The sequence below is a fragment of the Cervus elaphus genome, chromosome X, assembly GCF_910594005.1.
Source record: "Cervus elaphus chromosome X, mCerEla1.1, whole genome shotgun sequence".
Classification (NCBI taxonomy): Eukaryota; Metazoa; Chordata; class Mammalia; order Artiodactyla; family Cervidae; genus Cervus; species Cervus elaphus.
In genome coordinates, this window is record NC_057848.1 from 38,132,405 (window position 1) to 38,147,586 (window position 15,182).

Here is a 15,182-nt window from a genome sequence, read left to right on the forward strand (position 1 = left end):
GGTGGGTAATACTGCTATTAACTAAAATAAAGAATAGAGAGGAGGAGCAAGTTCCATGGTGGTGGATTGGGACAGGGAGACACGATAAATTTGAAACACATGGTATCCAAACAATTAGAAACACAGGTACAAAGACAAGTGAAAAAAAGTTACGAGATGTAAATTTAGACCCAGGAGAATAAGAGACATCTGAAATCATAAGAGCTTCAGAGAGAGTAAGGAAAGAGGATGAGACCCTAAGAGCAAGTAGGAGAAAAATCAGAAGAAAAGTTAGCCAGGAGTATCAAAAAGAAAAAAGAACCAGGGAAGGAAAATGAGGAAGAAACCAAGCAAGGGGTTTTGAGAAGAAAGATGTCTCATTACTGTGAAATGCTGCACTGAATTTTGTTTGCTGTTAGTAGGTATGTTACACTCCAGTGAGGCTATTTCGGAGAAGGCAATGGCAACCCACTCCAGTACTCTTGCCTTGAAGATCCCATGGACGGAGGAGCCTGATGGGCTGCAGTCCATGGGGTTGCTACGAGTCGGACACGACTGAGTGACTTCACTTTCACTTTTCACTTTCATGCATTGGAGAAGGAAATGGCAACCCACTCCAGTGTTCTTGCCTGGAGAATCCCAGGGACGGGGGAGCCTGGTGGGCTGCCGTCTATGGGGTTGCTTGCACAGGGTCGGACACGACTGAAGCGACTTAGCAGCAGCAGCAGCAGCAGTGAGACTATTTTAATGGAGAAATGGAAGTAAAAGCTGCACTGCATTGAGTTAAGTGAAGTGAGTCACTCAGTCGTGTCCGACTCTTTCAGACTCCATGGACTGTAGCCTGCCAGGCTCCTCTGTCCATGGAATTCTCCAGGCAAGAATACTGAAGTGGGTTGCCATTCCCTTCTCTAGGGGATCTTCCCAACCTAGGGATCGAACCCAGGTCTCCTGCATTGCAGGCAGATTCTTTATCGTCTGAGCAACCAGGGAAGTCCAAGAATACTGGAGTGGGTAGCCTATCTCTTCTCCAGGGGATCTTCCCGACCCAGGGATCAAACCGGGGTCTTCTGCATTGCAGGTGGATTCTTTACCAGCTGAGCTACCAGGAAAGTCCACAGTGAGTTAAGGAGTGATCAAAAACTGCAGATCTAGAAAAGCCAAGTTTGGTCCCAGAAGAAAGCAAAGAAACAAGGCAACAGCTGAAAAGGGAATCGGGGATAATGGTAGAGGTCTGAGCACATTTATAAGATGGAAGGTAAAGAGACAGGACATAGAATAGTAAGCAGATAATTGATAAAGCAAAGAAAGAGAGGATGATGCAGTCAAAAACTCGATGAGACTTGCATTATTGTTACTCAATTACTATTATAATTTAAAATATCCATTATACACAAAAACTTAGAAAGATACTTGTTTTGCATTACTGTACATATTTAAAGATCCTAAAACCCAAATCTGAATATATACATAGATTTAAAATATTCTGTAAGTTCAAATTCTTACTAATTCACCTCAGCTGTTCTCAATTAATATTAGTTTGAAAAACTGAAGTTTCATTAATTCTGAATTAAAATACTATGCAATAAAGGCCTATTTAAGAAACACAAAGATCAGTTCGTTTATCTCTGAAGCTTATATTAACTTCACAGGAAAGACAGTATTTGTGCACAAACTGACTCAGAACAAATCAACTCACTTCATAAGCCCAGTTGGCTTCCCTATTCTGTTATACAGTTAAACACAGTCAGAGAAAATACACGAAAATATTTTCCTTCAGGTTAAGCCTAATTAAAATATCATACTATATTTACAAAATTAAATAGGTATTCTAAGAGTCAAAATGCTTTATCACAAAAGTAATGAGATACATTTGAAGACAAATATATATGGCATTTAAATAAATCAAATAATCTTTAAAACTAATTTAGCACAGTTATCTAGTGTTTTTAACTATATTTAGAAAAGAATCATCAAATGCATTTAGAAATTTGTTATTGTCATTCCTACAAGAAATGAAAGCAACTAATTTACATTGAACATTATCAACAAAAGGTTAGATATTCATACTTTGCTTATATACTAATAAATTTCTCTAAGATTATTTTTAAAGTAATGTATTTTCTGGAATACCTTTACTTTGAGGAATGCAGTGATTTTATTTCAGCAACAATGACATTAAATTTTATTTACTAGAATAGTAATCTAAACAAGGGTGGCCAAGAGTCTAAAAGAGTTAACATAACTCTCCTACAATGATCTACTTACTCATATAGTTTGACCTAAATTATCTTCTTACTCACATCATCTGGCCAATCATGTTGAAACATTTTTTTAATTTTGTTTCAGGGACTTACCTGAAAAACATACCTCCCCAAACCAGTCCTAGCAACTAAGAAACCAGAGAGCTAGAGTTTATACACACACACACACTTTCAATAAATCTCCTAAATAACAGCACCATGAATAATTTACCACGGGACACAAACAAAGAAATACTGTGGTTCAGTCATTTATATGTGCTGGGGTAAAGTTACACAAAAGTTCTATGTTTCATTACAAAGCAAAGTTAAAGGAGCCATCACTGAGTGAGTTTAGTGATAATTTGATATGTATCTCTAGAGTAGTATACATTAACTGTATATCCAAATTAAGTTCAATATTGTATCTTATGAGTAAGCCTTTTGATTCCTGAGGGATAAGTGATTAAAAGATATTTTCTTTTTGAAAGAAAGATACTTCACAGAAATTGATGAATTTCTATTTTAATAGTTTAATCATGAAAACATTGGCAAATCTGAATAACGCTTTTGACTTCACTTAGTAGTATCTCAATTTTACAGTTTTTTAACATCTTAGGAAAAAATTGCTGACATTCAATTTTTTACAGTGTCCTAACACTGACATCTTCTGACTATTGAGGAGAACTACATATCTGCTTAAAACATTTCCCAGCTGAAGCTTATCTTTGCACCTACTTTATTAACTATAGTAAAAATTCACATTTGTTGAATGATGATTATGGACTCTTCAAATATTATCTCATTTGATCCCTTAGCAACTTATAAAATGGTAACACTATGGAAGGTATACTTAAGCCATAGAAAACAAAATATTAAACAACAAATTATTCTAATTAAATCAAACAACTATTTTTTAAAGGTTCACTGAGGCTTCTATTAAGATTTTTATTGAGAGTTTTACTTGAGTTACAATAAATTAAAAAAACAAAAGTGTTCATTTGGTATTAGGCTATCCACAGTAGATCAACAGGCAGCACAGCATAGGCTCTGGATTCAATGAACTCAGACGTTTATTACCCTAAGTGACCTGGAGCATATTACTTAGCCTCTCTGTGCCTTAATTTGCCCATCTATAAAGTAAACATGGTAATAAACGTACTTACTCACAGGGTTGTTATAAAGATTAAATGAGTTGATATTTGTAAAGTAAGTACTTAGAACAGTGCCTGGCACTTACTAACTGCCATATATAAGTATTTTGACAAACAGAATCTGTATGCTTTTACTATACTAAGAGATCAAATAAAAATCAAATCTCTTTTATTAGTTAAAAATATTAAAATTTATACCACATCATCAGTTATTCATCAAGTTTTATCTGTTAACAAATTTCCTTTAGTGCCTTTGTTCAAGTTCCATAAACAAAAAGAGGGGATTTTAAATTAATAAATGCCAGAATGTAAATATAACTGCAGATTTGTAAAGGGTATTGACCAGGGTTCTACCTAGAATGTCTTTCCCTTTTTCCCTGTGTCTTTTATTTCTTCATTATCTCTCATATTGACCAGGTAACATGAGGCTCATTAAAAGGATCCAGTAATTATTTGTTGATGATGTAAACTTACACAGACTAAGACATATAACATTTTTGTTTTGGGCATATACTACTACTTCCAAATATATGTTACACATCCATAAAAAGAAAACTGATCAATGTGCATAGAGATCCACTTTCATCAAACTGATAACAGCATGAAATAAGAACTATGTACTTATATATGTATTTATTATTAGACAAATTAGGTTTGGGGAAACAGAAAAAGTCCACAAAGACAACAAAATTTGCTGAATAGAGCAGGAACTTCTTTTCACTGTTCATTTGAATCAGAAATTCCAATAACAAATTCAAGAGTACTCCAATTCTAATGACTGGTCACTACAAATATAGCAGACCTGAATCACAAATAGACAAAAAATATTACAATGTTTAGGAAGGTGTACACAATGAAATTTCATTAAAATTCTGCTAACTAGAAATTTGAGATAATTCAGATGGCCCAAGCCTTTAATTGAGCCAAGACAAACACCATCCTAAGAAATATATTAAGGTAATAAGAAAATGGGGGAGAAGCTTTTTAGAATTATGTAAATAGCATTTATTTACATTGAAACAGTTAAATGCTAATTGTGAAAATTTGTTAACTCTTTATTGAAACAAACTCAAAGAAAGACCTTTTTGGGGCAATTCTTTTAAAACATTATTACATATTGCTACAACAAGCAGTGTAGTAAACATTCATATTTCTTGTAAAGTATCTGGCAAATCACAATTCACACTGATCTACTCTTAATTATTTTGAATTGCTGAAATTTTATGTAAATAACTGGATCATATAATTATCCCACATACATGTAGGAAATCAAGATAAAATAACACATCTTCTATATTTAACTAGAGAGTTATATTCTGTCATACTAATGTAAAACAAAATGGATAAAATCAAAACTAATAATTACAAATTACATTTTATAATTGAATAAAGTACCTTGAAATATTCTTTTCTAATTTGTTTGCTCCGCCTCCTTTCTTCACTCTGCCAGATTATAGGGTGAGATTCTGGCCATTGCTGCTCATCTGTTTGATCCTTTTGATTTTCTAAGGGCTGTAACAAGATAATTTCTTTTAACGAAATAAATGAGAAAAAAAAATTAGATATAACAGCAATTTAATTTCTTCTTACCTGCCATATGAGGGGTGATAATGGTGAATTAACTTCATCTGCTGAGACACTAAAAAATTAGAAATGTCTTAATATTTAAAATATTTAGAATTACTCTTATTATACATTATTAACACTATAAAGTTATCGTTTTTTTCTTTTTACCAGAAATCTTAAGAAGTTACCCATGCCTATGCTTTGAACTAATAACATAAAACTTTTACAAAACATATTCAATTCCAAATAACTTATGATCCTTTGAAAAACATCAAAATGCATTTATTATTTAATAACACCCTATGCACTGAGCTACTCTAAGGACTTTTGAACCCAAAAGAAATGTAGTATCTAGTCAAAAAATATTATAGATATTTATTATATTAATTCATTACCAAAACTAAGAAAAATACAATTACTTTAGACGATCTGCTTGAAACTTCAAGTGACCTAACATAATTGAAGTTCCAAAATAATATATGCTATGTGATAGGAAAGATAAAGATAAATAAAGACTTCAAATTTTCAAATCTCATGAAAACAATAAACACACAAATTTGAGAAGCACAATGAACTTCAAGCAAAAAAAATGAATACTACAATAAGATACATCACAATTAAATTTAAAACAAATGATAAAGATAAAATGTAAAAAGCAGACAGAGAAAAAAATACACATTAGGTTCAGTGAACTGACAAGAGAGTTCTCACAGGAAACAGCACAATCCAGAAGACAGGGGAAAATCCTCTTTAAGGTACCAAAAGAAAACAAAATTATCAAATGAGAATTTTATACTAGCAAAGATATCTTTCAAAAATGAAAGTGAAATACTTTTTTTTGGCCACACCACATGGCTTATGGGATCTTAGTTCCCTGACCAGGGGTTGAACCCAGCACCACAGCAGTGAAAGCACCAAGTTCTAACCACTGGGCAACCAGGGAATTGGCAAGATTTTTTTAAACATTACAGAAACTGAAGGATTCAACATCAGCAGACCAGCAGTAAAAGTAATGTGAAAATAGTTCTTTCAGATAGAAGGAAAATGATATACAAGGAAATACAGAGCTACACAAAGGAACTAAGTCTACTGGAGATGGTAACTAAAAGGGTAAAGATAGAAGACATTATTCTGATTATTTAAATCTCTTTAAAGAAATAATTGACTATTTAAAGCAGGAATAATAACAATGTAATATGTAATATGTTAACACAGATGTAAAACGTATGGCAACAATACTGCAAAGGCCAGGAGGGAAGAAATAGAAGTATACTCTTGTTCTTATCCAATATACATATGGCATAATAGTACTTAAAGGTAGACTGTGATAAATTAAATATACTTTAAACCCTAAAACAATCACTAACATAACAACTAGTTATGTCTAATAAGCCCACAATGGAGATAAATAGGAATTTTAAAATATAATTCAAAAGACAGGAGAAAAAGAGGAAAGATATCTAAAAATAATGCATAAGACAAAAAGTAAACACCTAATAATACAGTAGACTTAAATCCATTAATAACCAGAAGTATCAATTAAATACTAAAAATCTTAATGTTGTAATTAAAAGTCAGATTGTCAGATTTGATAGAAAAGGAAGATACTACCATATGCTAACAACAAGAAACTGCCTTTCTCCATAAAGACACAAATAGGTTAAATATAAAAGGAAGAAGAAAGATATATCATGTAAACACTAAGAAAGAAACTAAACTAGAAGAAAGCTGATGTGACTATATAATATCAGGGAAGTATACCTCAGAGCAAAGAATATAAACAGGGGACTTCCCTGGCAGTCCAATGGTTAAGAGTCTGCATCTCTTGAAGGGGGCATGGGTTTGGTCCCTGATTGAGGAACTAAGACCCTGTACACCACACACAAAAAAGCCACCCTAACCAGGAATATTTAAAAAGTCATTTTATAATGACAAAGATGTAAATCCACCAAAAGGACATTATAATCCTAAACATTTATGTATTTAATAACAGCTTTAGAATATATGAAGGAAAAATGAAAGAACTTTAAAGAGAAAGACAAATCCACAGTGTTGGAAATTTCAAATAGTCTCCTCCTACTAATTGATAAAAACAACAGTGTAATGCACCCAAGTGGTGGTGGGGCGGTGAAGATAAACAATGAACAAATAAAGAAGTCTGAGATATAAATAATAAAGTACAGAGAATGTCAGATGGTAAAAAAGTATACATTTACAATGTCAGACAGTACTAAGTTCTGTGGAGAAAAGTAAAGCAGGGTATGTGAAAAGGGAAGAAGGAATGGGAAAGGGATGCTCTTTTATCTAAGTTGTCCAGGGAATATCTTGCTGAAGAAGTGAAAGTTGGGCAGAAACATAAACACAAGGGAATAAGCCATAAGGTTTTCTGAGAAGAAATCATTCCAATCGAGGCAAAAGCCTTGAGGGGGTGGGAAACTTGGTGTATTGGGAGTCAACAAGGAGGCCAGTATAACTAGAGAAGAACTAACAAGCAGGAAGAACAAGGCAAGAGGAACGCAGTAGGGAGCCAAATAATGCAGAGGTTCACAAGTCCTTAAAGGACCTTAGTTTTTATTCTGAATGAAATGGGAGATCATTAGAAAATTCTGAAGAATGACATGATGTAACTTACACTTAAAAAATACCAATCTGATTCTTCTTCTTCTTCTTTTTTTTTTATTGAAAACAGACTAGAGAAAAGCTAGGGTGGAAAGGAGACTTAGTAGAAGGCTGCTATAACTGAAGTAAGAAATTTCTAAGGCTGGGGTGGTAGGTGTGGAGGTGGTAAGACATGATCAGATTCTGAGCATATTTTGAAGGTAGAGTCAACAGGATTTGCTAAAGGATTAGTTATGGGATGTGAAAGAAAGTGACAAGTTACAGATGACTCTGAGGTCTTTGAGCTGAGCAACTATTAATAGAAGGATGGAGTTGACATTTTCTGAAATGGGGACAATGCAAGAAGAGTTAAGTTTTGAGGAACAAAGAGAATGATTAAAAGTACTATTTGGGAAGGTTAAGTCTCATATGCATCATACATCCTAGCAGAGCTGTTGAGTAGGTAACAGGCAATACAACTCTGCTGTGTGTGCATATGTATATACATACATATGTACACAGAAATACACATGCACATGCAAATGTTCATGCATATATATAGAAAACTGGTTTAAAGGGGAAAATATCAAAATATTAAGACTTGTCATCTCTGGGGATTAGGATACTAGATGATGTTTCTTTTTTCCTTTATGATAAAATTTTCCTATTTTTAAACAATAAAGCTACATTATTCTTATAAACAGAAAAAAAAACTAAAATTTTGTTTTGTGTTTAAAGAAGAAATTAGGTGACTGTTCTGAAAATGAGAAAAGTGAAAGTAAGAGTTCTGTAAAGAAAAGGCCAAGATTAAATATCACCATTTTGAAGTTTGGGTAATTGGGGCTTTCTCAAGAGAATGTTAGGAACCTGGTGAGGAAGCTTAAGATAGAAATGAAAGAAACTGACAATATATGGCAAAAACTACTACAATATTGTAGTAATTGGCCTCCAATGAAAATAAATTTAAAAAAGAAAGAAACTGAGAAGGAAGGTAGTAACAGAAATTTCAAGGACAAAAAAACATGTAAGATAAAGAATCAGTATTCACAAAGGGAGAGAGTGGGTTAAATCCAGTTTAATGCAGGAGATATAGGAGATGAGGGTTCAACCCCTGGGTCAGGAAGATCTCCCTGGAAGAGGAAATGGCAATCCATTCCAGTATTCTTGCCTGTAGAATCCCATGGACAGAGGAGCCTGGTGGGCTACAATCCATGGGGTCACAAAGAGCTGGACATGACTGAGTGACTGAGCACACACATGCACACAAATGAAATTTGAGACAGATGAATGTTTCTAGACTTGGGTATAAAAAGTTATCTTATGCTTGAACTGAATTCTAAAAGCCTAAGTGAAAAACGGAAGAAGAAGGGGCAATCCCAGCAGAAACACCAGGACACAGAATACAGAGATGTGAAATCATGTTGGAATAAAGGAAGGAGTACTATGGTTCCTAGCTGTAAAAGGTGCCAGTGCAAGAGTACACAGGCTGAGGCCTTCAAGCTAGGCAGAAACTCACTTCAATCTTGTGGGTTAAGCCAAACATTTTAAGCTTTATCCTAAAAGTTAGAAAAAGAAGATTAATAACTTGGAAACACATAGTCAGGCCTGTACTTTAGAACCATCACTCTTACACCATTAGCACAGAAAACAAATTTAAAGGTAGGCCAAACTTGAGAAACGAGGTATGGCTGCAAACTGTTGCAGTAGTCCAGGTAGAAAAGACAGGGCCTGAGCCATCATAACTGCAACAGGAATGGAGAGGTTGAGACAGATGCAAATAATGTTAAGAAGCTAAGATGCAAATAATGTTAAGAAGCTAAAGTTTTCTGTGACTGACTGGATTGGGAAGAATGTGTAAGAGAAAGCAATTTCCAATGATTCCAAAGTTGACTATACACACAGTGGCACATTCACTCAAGGTGCACTATACAGGAGACGAAATAGATTTGGGAAAAGTAAGTCCAGTTTGGATTGTAAGGTAGTTTGGAAAAGACATCAATGAAAGGTATGCATCTGGAGAAAGCGAGCTGTTCTTGTTTCCATATATTAAAAGTTGGGGTTCTAAGGTCAGACATCCTGGGTTTAAATTCTCATATCATTTACTAGCGGTGTGACCCTGAATAGCTATGGCAATTTCTGAGCCTCAGTTTCTCACCTATAAAATGGGGATACAATAGCAACAACTTCATAAGTTATTATGAGGATTAGATGAGATCATACAGCTAAAGCACTAAGAATAGTATACATACAACAACCATTCAACAAATGCTAATTCTCTCTGTGTGTTATCTGTACCCACACCCTAGCCTTTGACTTTTATATTCCCATAGGAATAACTCAGAAGTTGAGTTTGGTGCAAATTTTCAATCCACCGAAAAGAATAAATAAAAACTTTCAAGGTCTTCTAGTTCTCTGGAATTCATATACCTGGATTTAGACTATGCCTTCATATAGAAGAATTGAATAAAACCTAATTAAAAAGAAATTAAAAAGTGAACTATAACATAGAGAACAAATACAATCAATGATAAACACATTATTCCTGACCATAATAGTAATAAAATAAATGTCTGCTAAATGGATAAATATTGAGAGCAAGAGGAGAAGAAGGTGAGAGGATGAGGTGGTTGGATAGCATCATCAACACAATGGACATGAGTCTGAGCAAACTCAGGAAGATAGTGAAGGATAGGAAAGCCTGGTGTACTGCAGTTCATAGCATTGCAAAGAGTAGGACATGACTTAGGGACTGAACAACAACAAATGGATAAATGATTCTGTCATCAAAACAAAATGCAGGTGAGAGCACAAAAAGTTTAAATCAGCATTCTTGCATTTGTTTACATCAAAAGTCAATTTAACTTGTGTTGTATAATACATTTAAAAAAACATTTAAAAGCCATATTCTTTAAATTATCTCATTATATTAAATTGATATCAATTATTCTATTAAAGCCTACATTAGGAACATTACTGTCAAAGGATCAGCTCTCATTATATAATATTAACCATAAGAACTAAGATATTTTTATACCTCTTTTCGCATTCCATAGTTTGTTTTGGCTTGTTTCTTATGACATAAGTTGAATGATTAAGAATCCTAGAAGTAAATCAGCACATTAATTTCATAATATATTAAAGAGAATAGTGTATATACATGATATAAAAATGTCGATAATAAACTGCATCTGGTCCATGAAGATCTTTGCTAGAAAACAATATTTAAATATTATTTAGATCAGATGCCCATATAAGCTCACTGGCTATTATGAAGGAATGAAGCTCACCAATTCTTCCATGTATTTTCTTTTATAAACCCTTTCTCGAGGCTTGGATATTTTCCAGCCATGTTATTTTCCTGTGCATATCTAACTTTTAGCTGAGACAGAAGATAAAGAAATGCAGACTGTGTAAGTATCGTCATAACTGATTTCATTTTTCCCAGCATAGCAAATGATAGGGCCATGTCAACATAATGAACAATTATTTTGCCAAGTAATAAACCTTAACTCCAAATGCAAAGCCAGTGCTAAAGTTCAATTCTTTAAAAAAGTCCACAAGTCTATAAAACTTTTAATAACAGAATGAAACAATATATTTGAAGAAAATCAAAAAAAGAAAGAAAAATAAAGTGATAAACCATTACATGAGAGAACCATTTATTCATAATTTTATATCATTCTAGGTATTGATCTCAAAGTCAAAAGCAATGAATAATAAACTATCTTTAACAAAAGTAACTAATATATTTAAGTCCTTAATATTTACCTATTTACTATGGATATAAATGTTAATTTTCAATCTTAAATTTTAGTTTTATAAGGAGTAGAATATCTACCTTTTATTCAAAATAATATAATCAGATGTCAACTACCAAAAGAATACACAGAAGAAGAGAATTTCAAATTAAAGATACATATTGACTATTAAAATATATAATGAAATAAATATAAGTTGGTAATTCCAGAAAGATGGTTTCATAAAGAAACCAATTTCCATTACCCCAGTTTTTCTCACTAGCTAAGATCTAGTAGAGCCTCAACAGGAGGAAGCTACAGTGAGAGGCAAACAAGTATCACACACAAAGCAGTGTAGCTTTGCACCAAGTAATTTCTAGATTACTGACACCTTTATTCTTCTTTGTGTCAACAGGCACTAAAATTGTATTGAATCCCCAAATGCAGAGGAATTTAGATAATAAAATATCTAAGAACATCAGGAAAAAATACATCATTAAAGAGTAATTTTTTAAAAAGGAAGTGAATCCTAAGAATTCTCTTCACATGGAAAAATATTTTTTCTGTTTCTTTAGTTTTGTGTATGAAATGATGGATGTTCACTAAACTGTTTATGATAATGATTTCATGATTTATGGAAGTCAAATCATTATACTGAACACCTTATACAAGACTGTATGTTAATGATATCTCGATAAAACTGGAAGAGTAAAAAATTGATTTAAAAAGGAGATGTATCCGTTTTAGCACTGCAAGGTATCCTGGGGGAAGGGGAGGGTCAGAATTATTCCTTTGGAAGGGGGCATCAAACTACAATGCCCTCCACTGCAGTAAATTCGGAATTCTCCCCAAACTACACACACTAGTGTTGTAACTATTGATGTGCATGAGTCACGTTAGAGGAGAAGGAAAAATGTTGAGCTCTACTTACTGATAAAACATATTTTATATGCTTGAAAATTCTCTGAAAAATTTTACTGTGTACATTGATATTTAATGTTTTACTGTGTGATACTCAGAGTCAAAATAAATGTCTATTTTATCTAAATATCTATTCTAGATTATTAAAACACTTCTGTAATCCAGGTACCAGTACTGAATTTTAGGTAAAAAGGTATATATATAATTCAGCTGCATCAACCTGGCCACTTAATACTTAAGGCGTCCACAAACTCTAGATACCTTGATGCACGTCCTGCTGCTCTGGTCCTCTGGAAGAATTTTTCACTGAATGATGCTCTATAACATAAAGGCCTCCGTCTGTATTCATATTTCACGTACATCAACCAAACCAAAAGATGGAAGAAGTAAGATGTTTTGGGAGAGGATAGGGAAGTCATTAGTAAAGCAAGCAGAAAAGAAAGAATGGATAGATTTTAAGGGTTGAGAGAACTACCTAATTAGTTATAACAAGCTAGAAGTTAACATGATGCTCCTCAAATTAAGAGTTCATATGATCAGAAAAAGAAAAAAATCACATGAAAAAGTAATGTAATAATTTCTATAATTCAAAACTAAAATAATGAATTGCTCAAAATCTGATTTTGCTTTATGTGATCCTTGATTAATTATACTTCAATATAACTTTTGATAATTACTTTTTAAAATTTAGCTATATTATATAGTACTCAGAAGTACATCTTTCCACAGTAAGTAAAAACTCTCAGGATACACGTAAAAGCAAATCAAATAATTATTAAAAGTAAATATGTATTAGAAAATACTACAGAATAAGCTAACAGGAATGAACATGCTATGGGAACCACTCAACTGAAGCTATTCATTGCAAAATTCTTCATATAATCTTTTCTTTAGCATGAAAATCAAATTTTAAGAAGCCAGCTAAACATTTACTTAATAAGCCACATAGTAAGAAAATCAGTATAAGAAAGAGCAGTAGCCACTTCTCTAATACTAAGATACATAAGTAGAGTTGGTGGAAATTTGAAGAATTGGTTAAATAATTTACAGAGCAATATTATTTTAAGATAATAGTTTTTTATTTAACTTCAAAAATTATAGTAAAAATAAAATTACGATTTGTGGAACAGCTATTTTAATATAGACAAGGTCACTGACTCAAGGGGACCAATACACTCAATACACTCAATACACTCAAATACAAGTAAAAATAATTCAATCTTTTAAGAAAGAGGATAAAGATTAGCTTTAAAAAATTTAACAATAAACTGTCAATACAAAGTAGTTTAACATATGCATCTCAATTAGACAAAGAAGGGCAGTCTTCTAAATAACTAGGCTTCAGACTTTGAACATTTATGATTTATCTATTTGATGGTTTACTTGGTGATCTCTTTTCCCACCCTTTTTGATTATTAATTCTGTGCAATATTCTTTTGTTATTTTCCTAGGATAGTTTCATCCACCAAGTACTAGTATAAACCTTATTAAAGAATTACATATACTCTTTAAAAAAATAGTGTGAACTAAAGTGGCAAAGCTGCTCTAAGAAAATCATCACTGAATTCAACATAAGCTGTTTTTAAATTCCTTCTAATTTTGAAGAACAATGTCTGGCTTCTTTTAGATTTAGCTGAGAGTTAACACTGCATTTACTTTCCACTAATAGCTAGCTAAAGAACAGCTAAATAGTAAGCATACAGTCAAAGTAGAAATCCTAAGTGGTACTTTTTGCTATACAAGAATAATCTTATCCCAGATAAATTATTTTAAATCAAGACTAACAATAAATAGACAAAGATACTGCAATGATTATATTAAAACTTAAAAAGAAATATTACAACTTCTGGTTGATTTGCAATTTTAAATAGCATTTCAGATTCTTCATTTAATAAAGCTAGAATCTAAAACAATACACTGTGAAAGGGGAAATCTACAACCAGAGAAGGTATAAAAACTCAAATCCTCTAAGGAATATATTCTTTTAAAAGATTACTTTTGACTTTTAGACTCACTCAAATTTATGTGTTGTAACAGTAAACAACAATTTTAATTATCTAAATCTAAGAAATATAAGCAATAGCAGGATATTTTAGAAGGAAGGATGATATGATTTAATGGAGAAAATAATAGATTCAGCATAAGAAAATTCTGAGCCCAGTTTAAGTTTAGCCATGAACAGAATTGGCTAGGGATCTAAATTGTCTATAGACTACACATTTTAAAAGTAAAATGTACTCCTTACTTTATGACCAGATATCGCAAAATTTTAATTCCTTCAAAAATTAAACATAGTTATTATAATATTAATGTCACTGATTATTAATCCAAAAAGCTCTTATAAATATATGCACTTATAAATATATGCAAAATATATAAATTTATATGCACTAACATCTGAAAAGGAGAATGGAGAGACAATTCAGAGAAAGAAATTAATTTTGCATAAATTTAAAAAATGACAAAAATTATGTAGAGGGAACATAACTAAATTAATGGTTCCTACTAGCTTTAAATTTGATCTCATTTTCAAGTAATTAACCAGTAACAGTATTAACGAATACCTACTATGTACAAGGCAGAGCTAGCTACTGCTTTGTACTTATTACAAACTATCAAAAAGCAAGACCTATGAAACATCATTTGATGTATTTAGGTTGAAAGAGTAATTTAAGTCAGAGGGATAGATGTAAAACTAATAGAACAATAGGAGAAAACTGAAAATATAGAAATGATATATATGGCTATAATAAATTCTAAAATTATACACTCAAATGCAATTCTGGACATGAGGGAAATACATATTGTTGTGGGTTCTTATAAAATCAATATTCTCTGCTCATAAAGATAAATGCAATTTTTTCACCTGCCAAGTAGGGGAGGTAGAAACTTAACTATTTTTTAAGCTACATAGAGCAGGTGGTGGCTTGCTTCATCCAACCTCTTAAACCAATGGGGCCATCAATACTTTAATTATACTGAAGGGGGAA

At 32.4% G+C, this 15,182-nt stretch overlaps 1 protein-coding gene across 4 annotated transcripts in view; it reads right to left on the reverse strand.

The window, feature by feature from the left end:
* Positions 1-15,182, reverse strand: part of LRCH2 (leucine rich repeats and calponin homology domain containing 2) — a 106,540-nt gene that overhangs the window by 19,948 nt on the left and 71,410 nt on the right. For 2 of the 4 annotated variants that reach the window (XM_043896678.1, XM_043896677.1), the window contains exons 12-15: positions 12,454-12,531; positions 10,569-10,634; positions 4,961-5,009; positions 4,766-4,882 (exon numbers count right to left, since the gene is read on the reverse strand). In XM_043896678.1, coding sequence (XP_043752613.1) covers positions 4,766-4,882; positions 4,961-5,009; positions 10,569-10,634; positions 12,454-12,531 — 310 coding nt within the window. The remainder of the gene's footprint in view (positions 1-4,765; positions 4,883-4,960; positions 5,010-10,568; positions 10,635-12,453; positions 12,532-15,182) is intronic. The other 2 variants (XM_043896680.1, XM_043896679.1) reach the window with 1 other exon arrangement.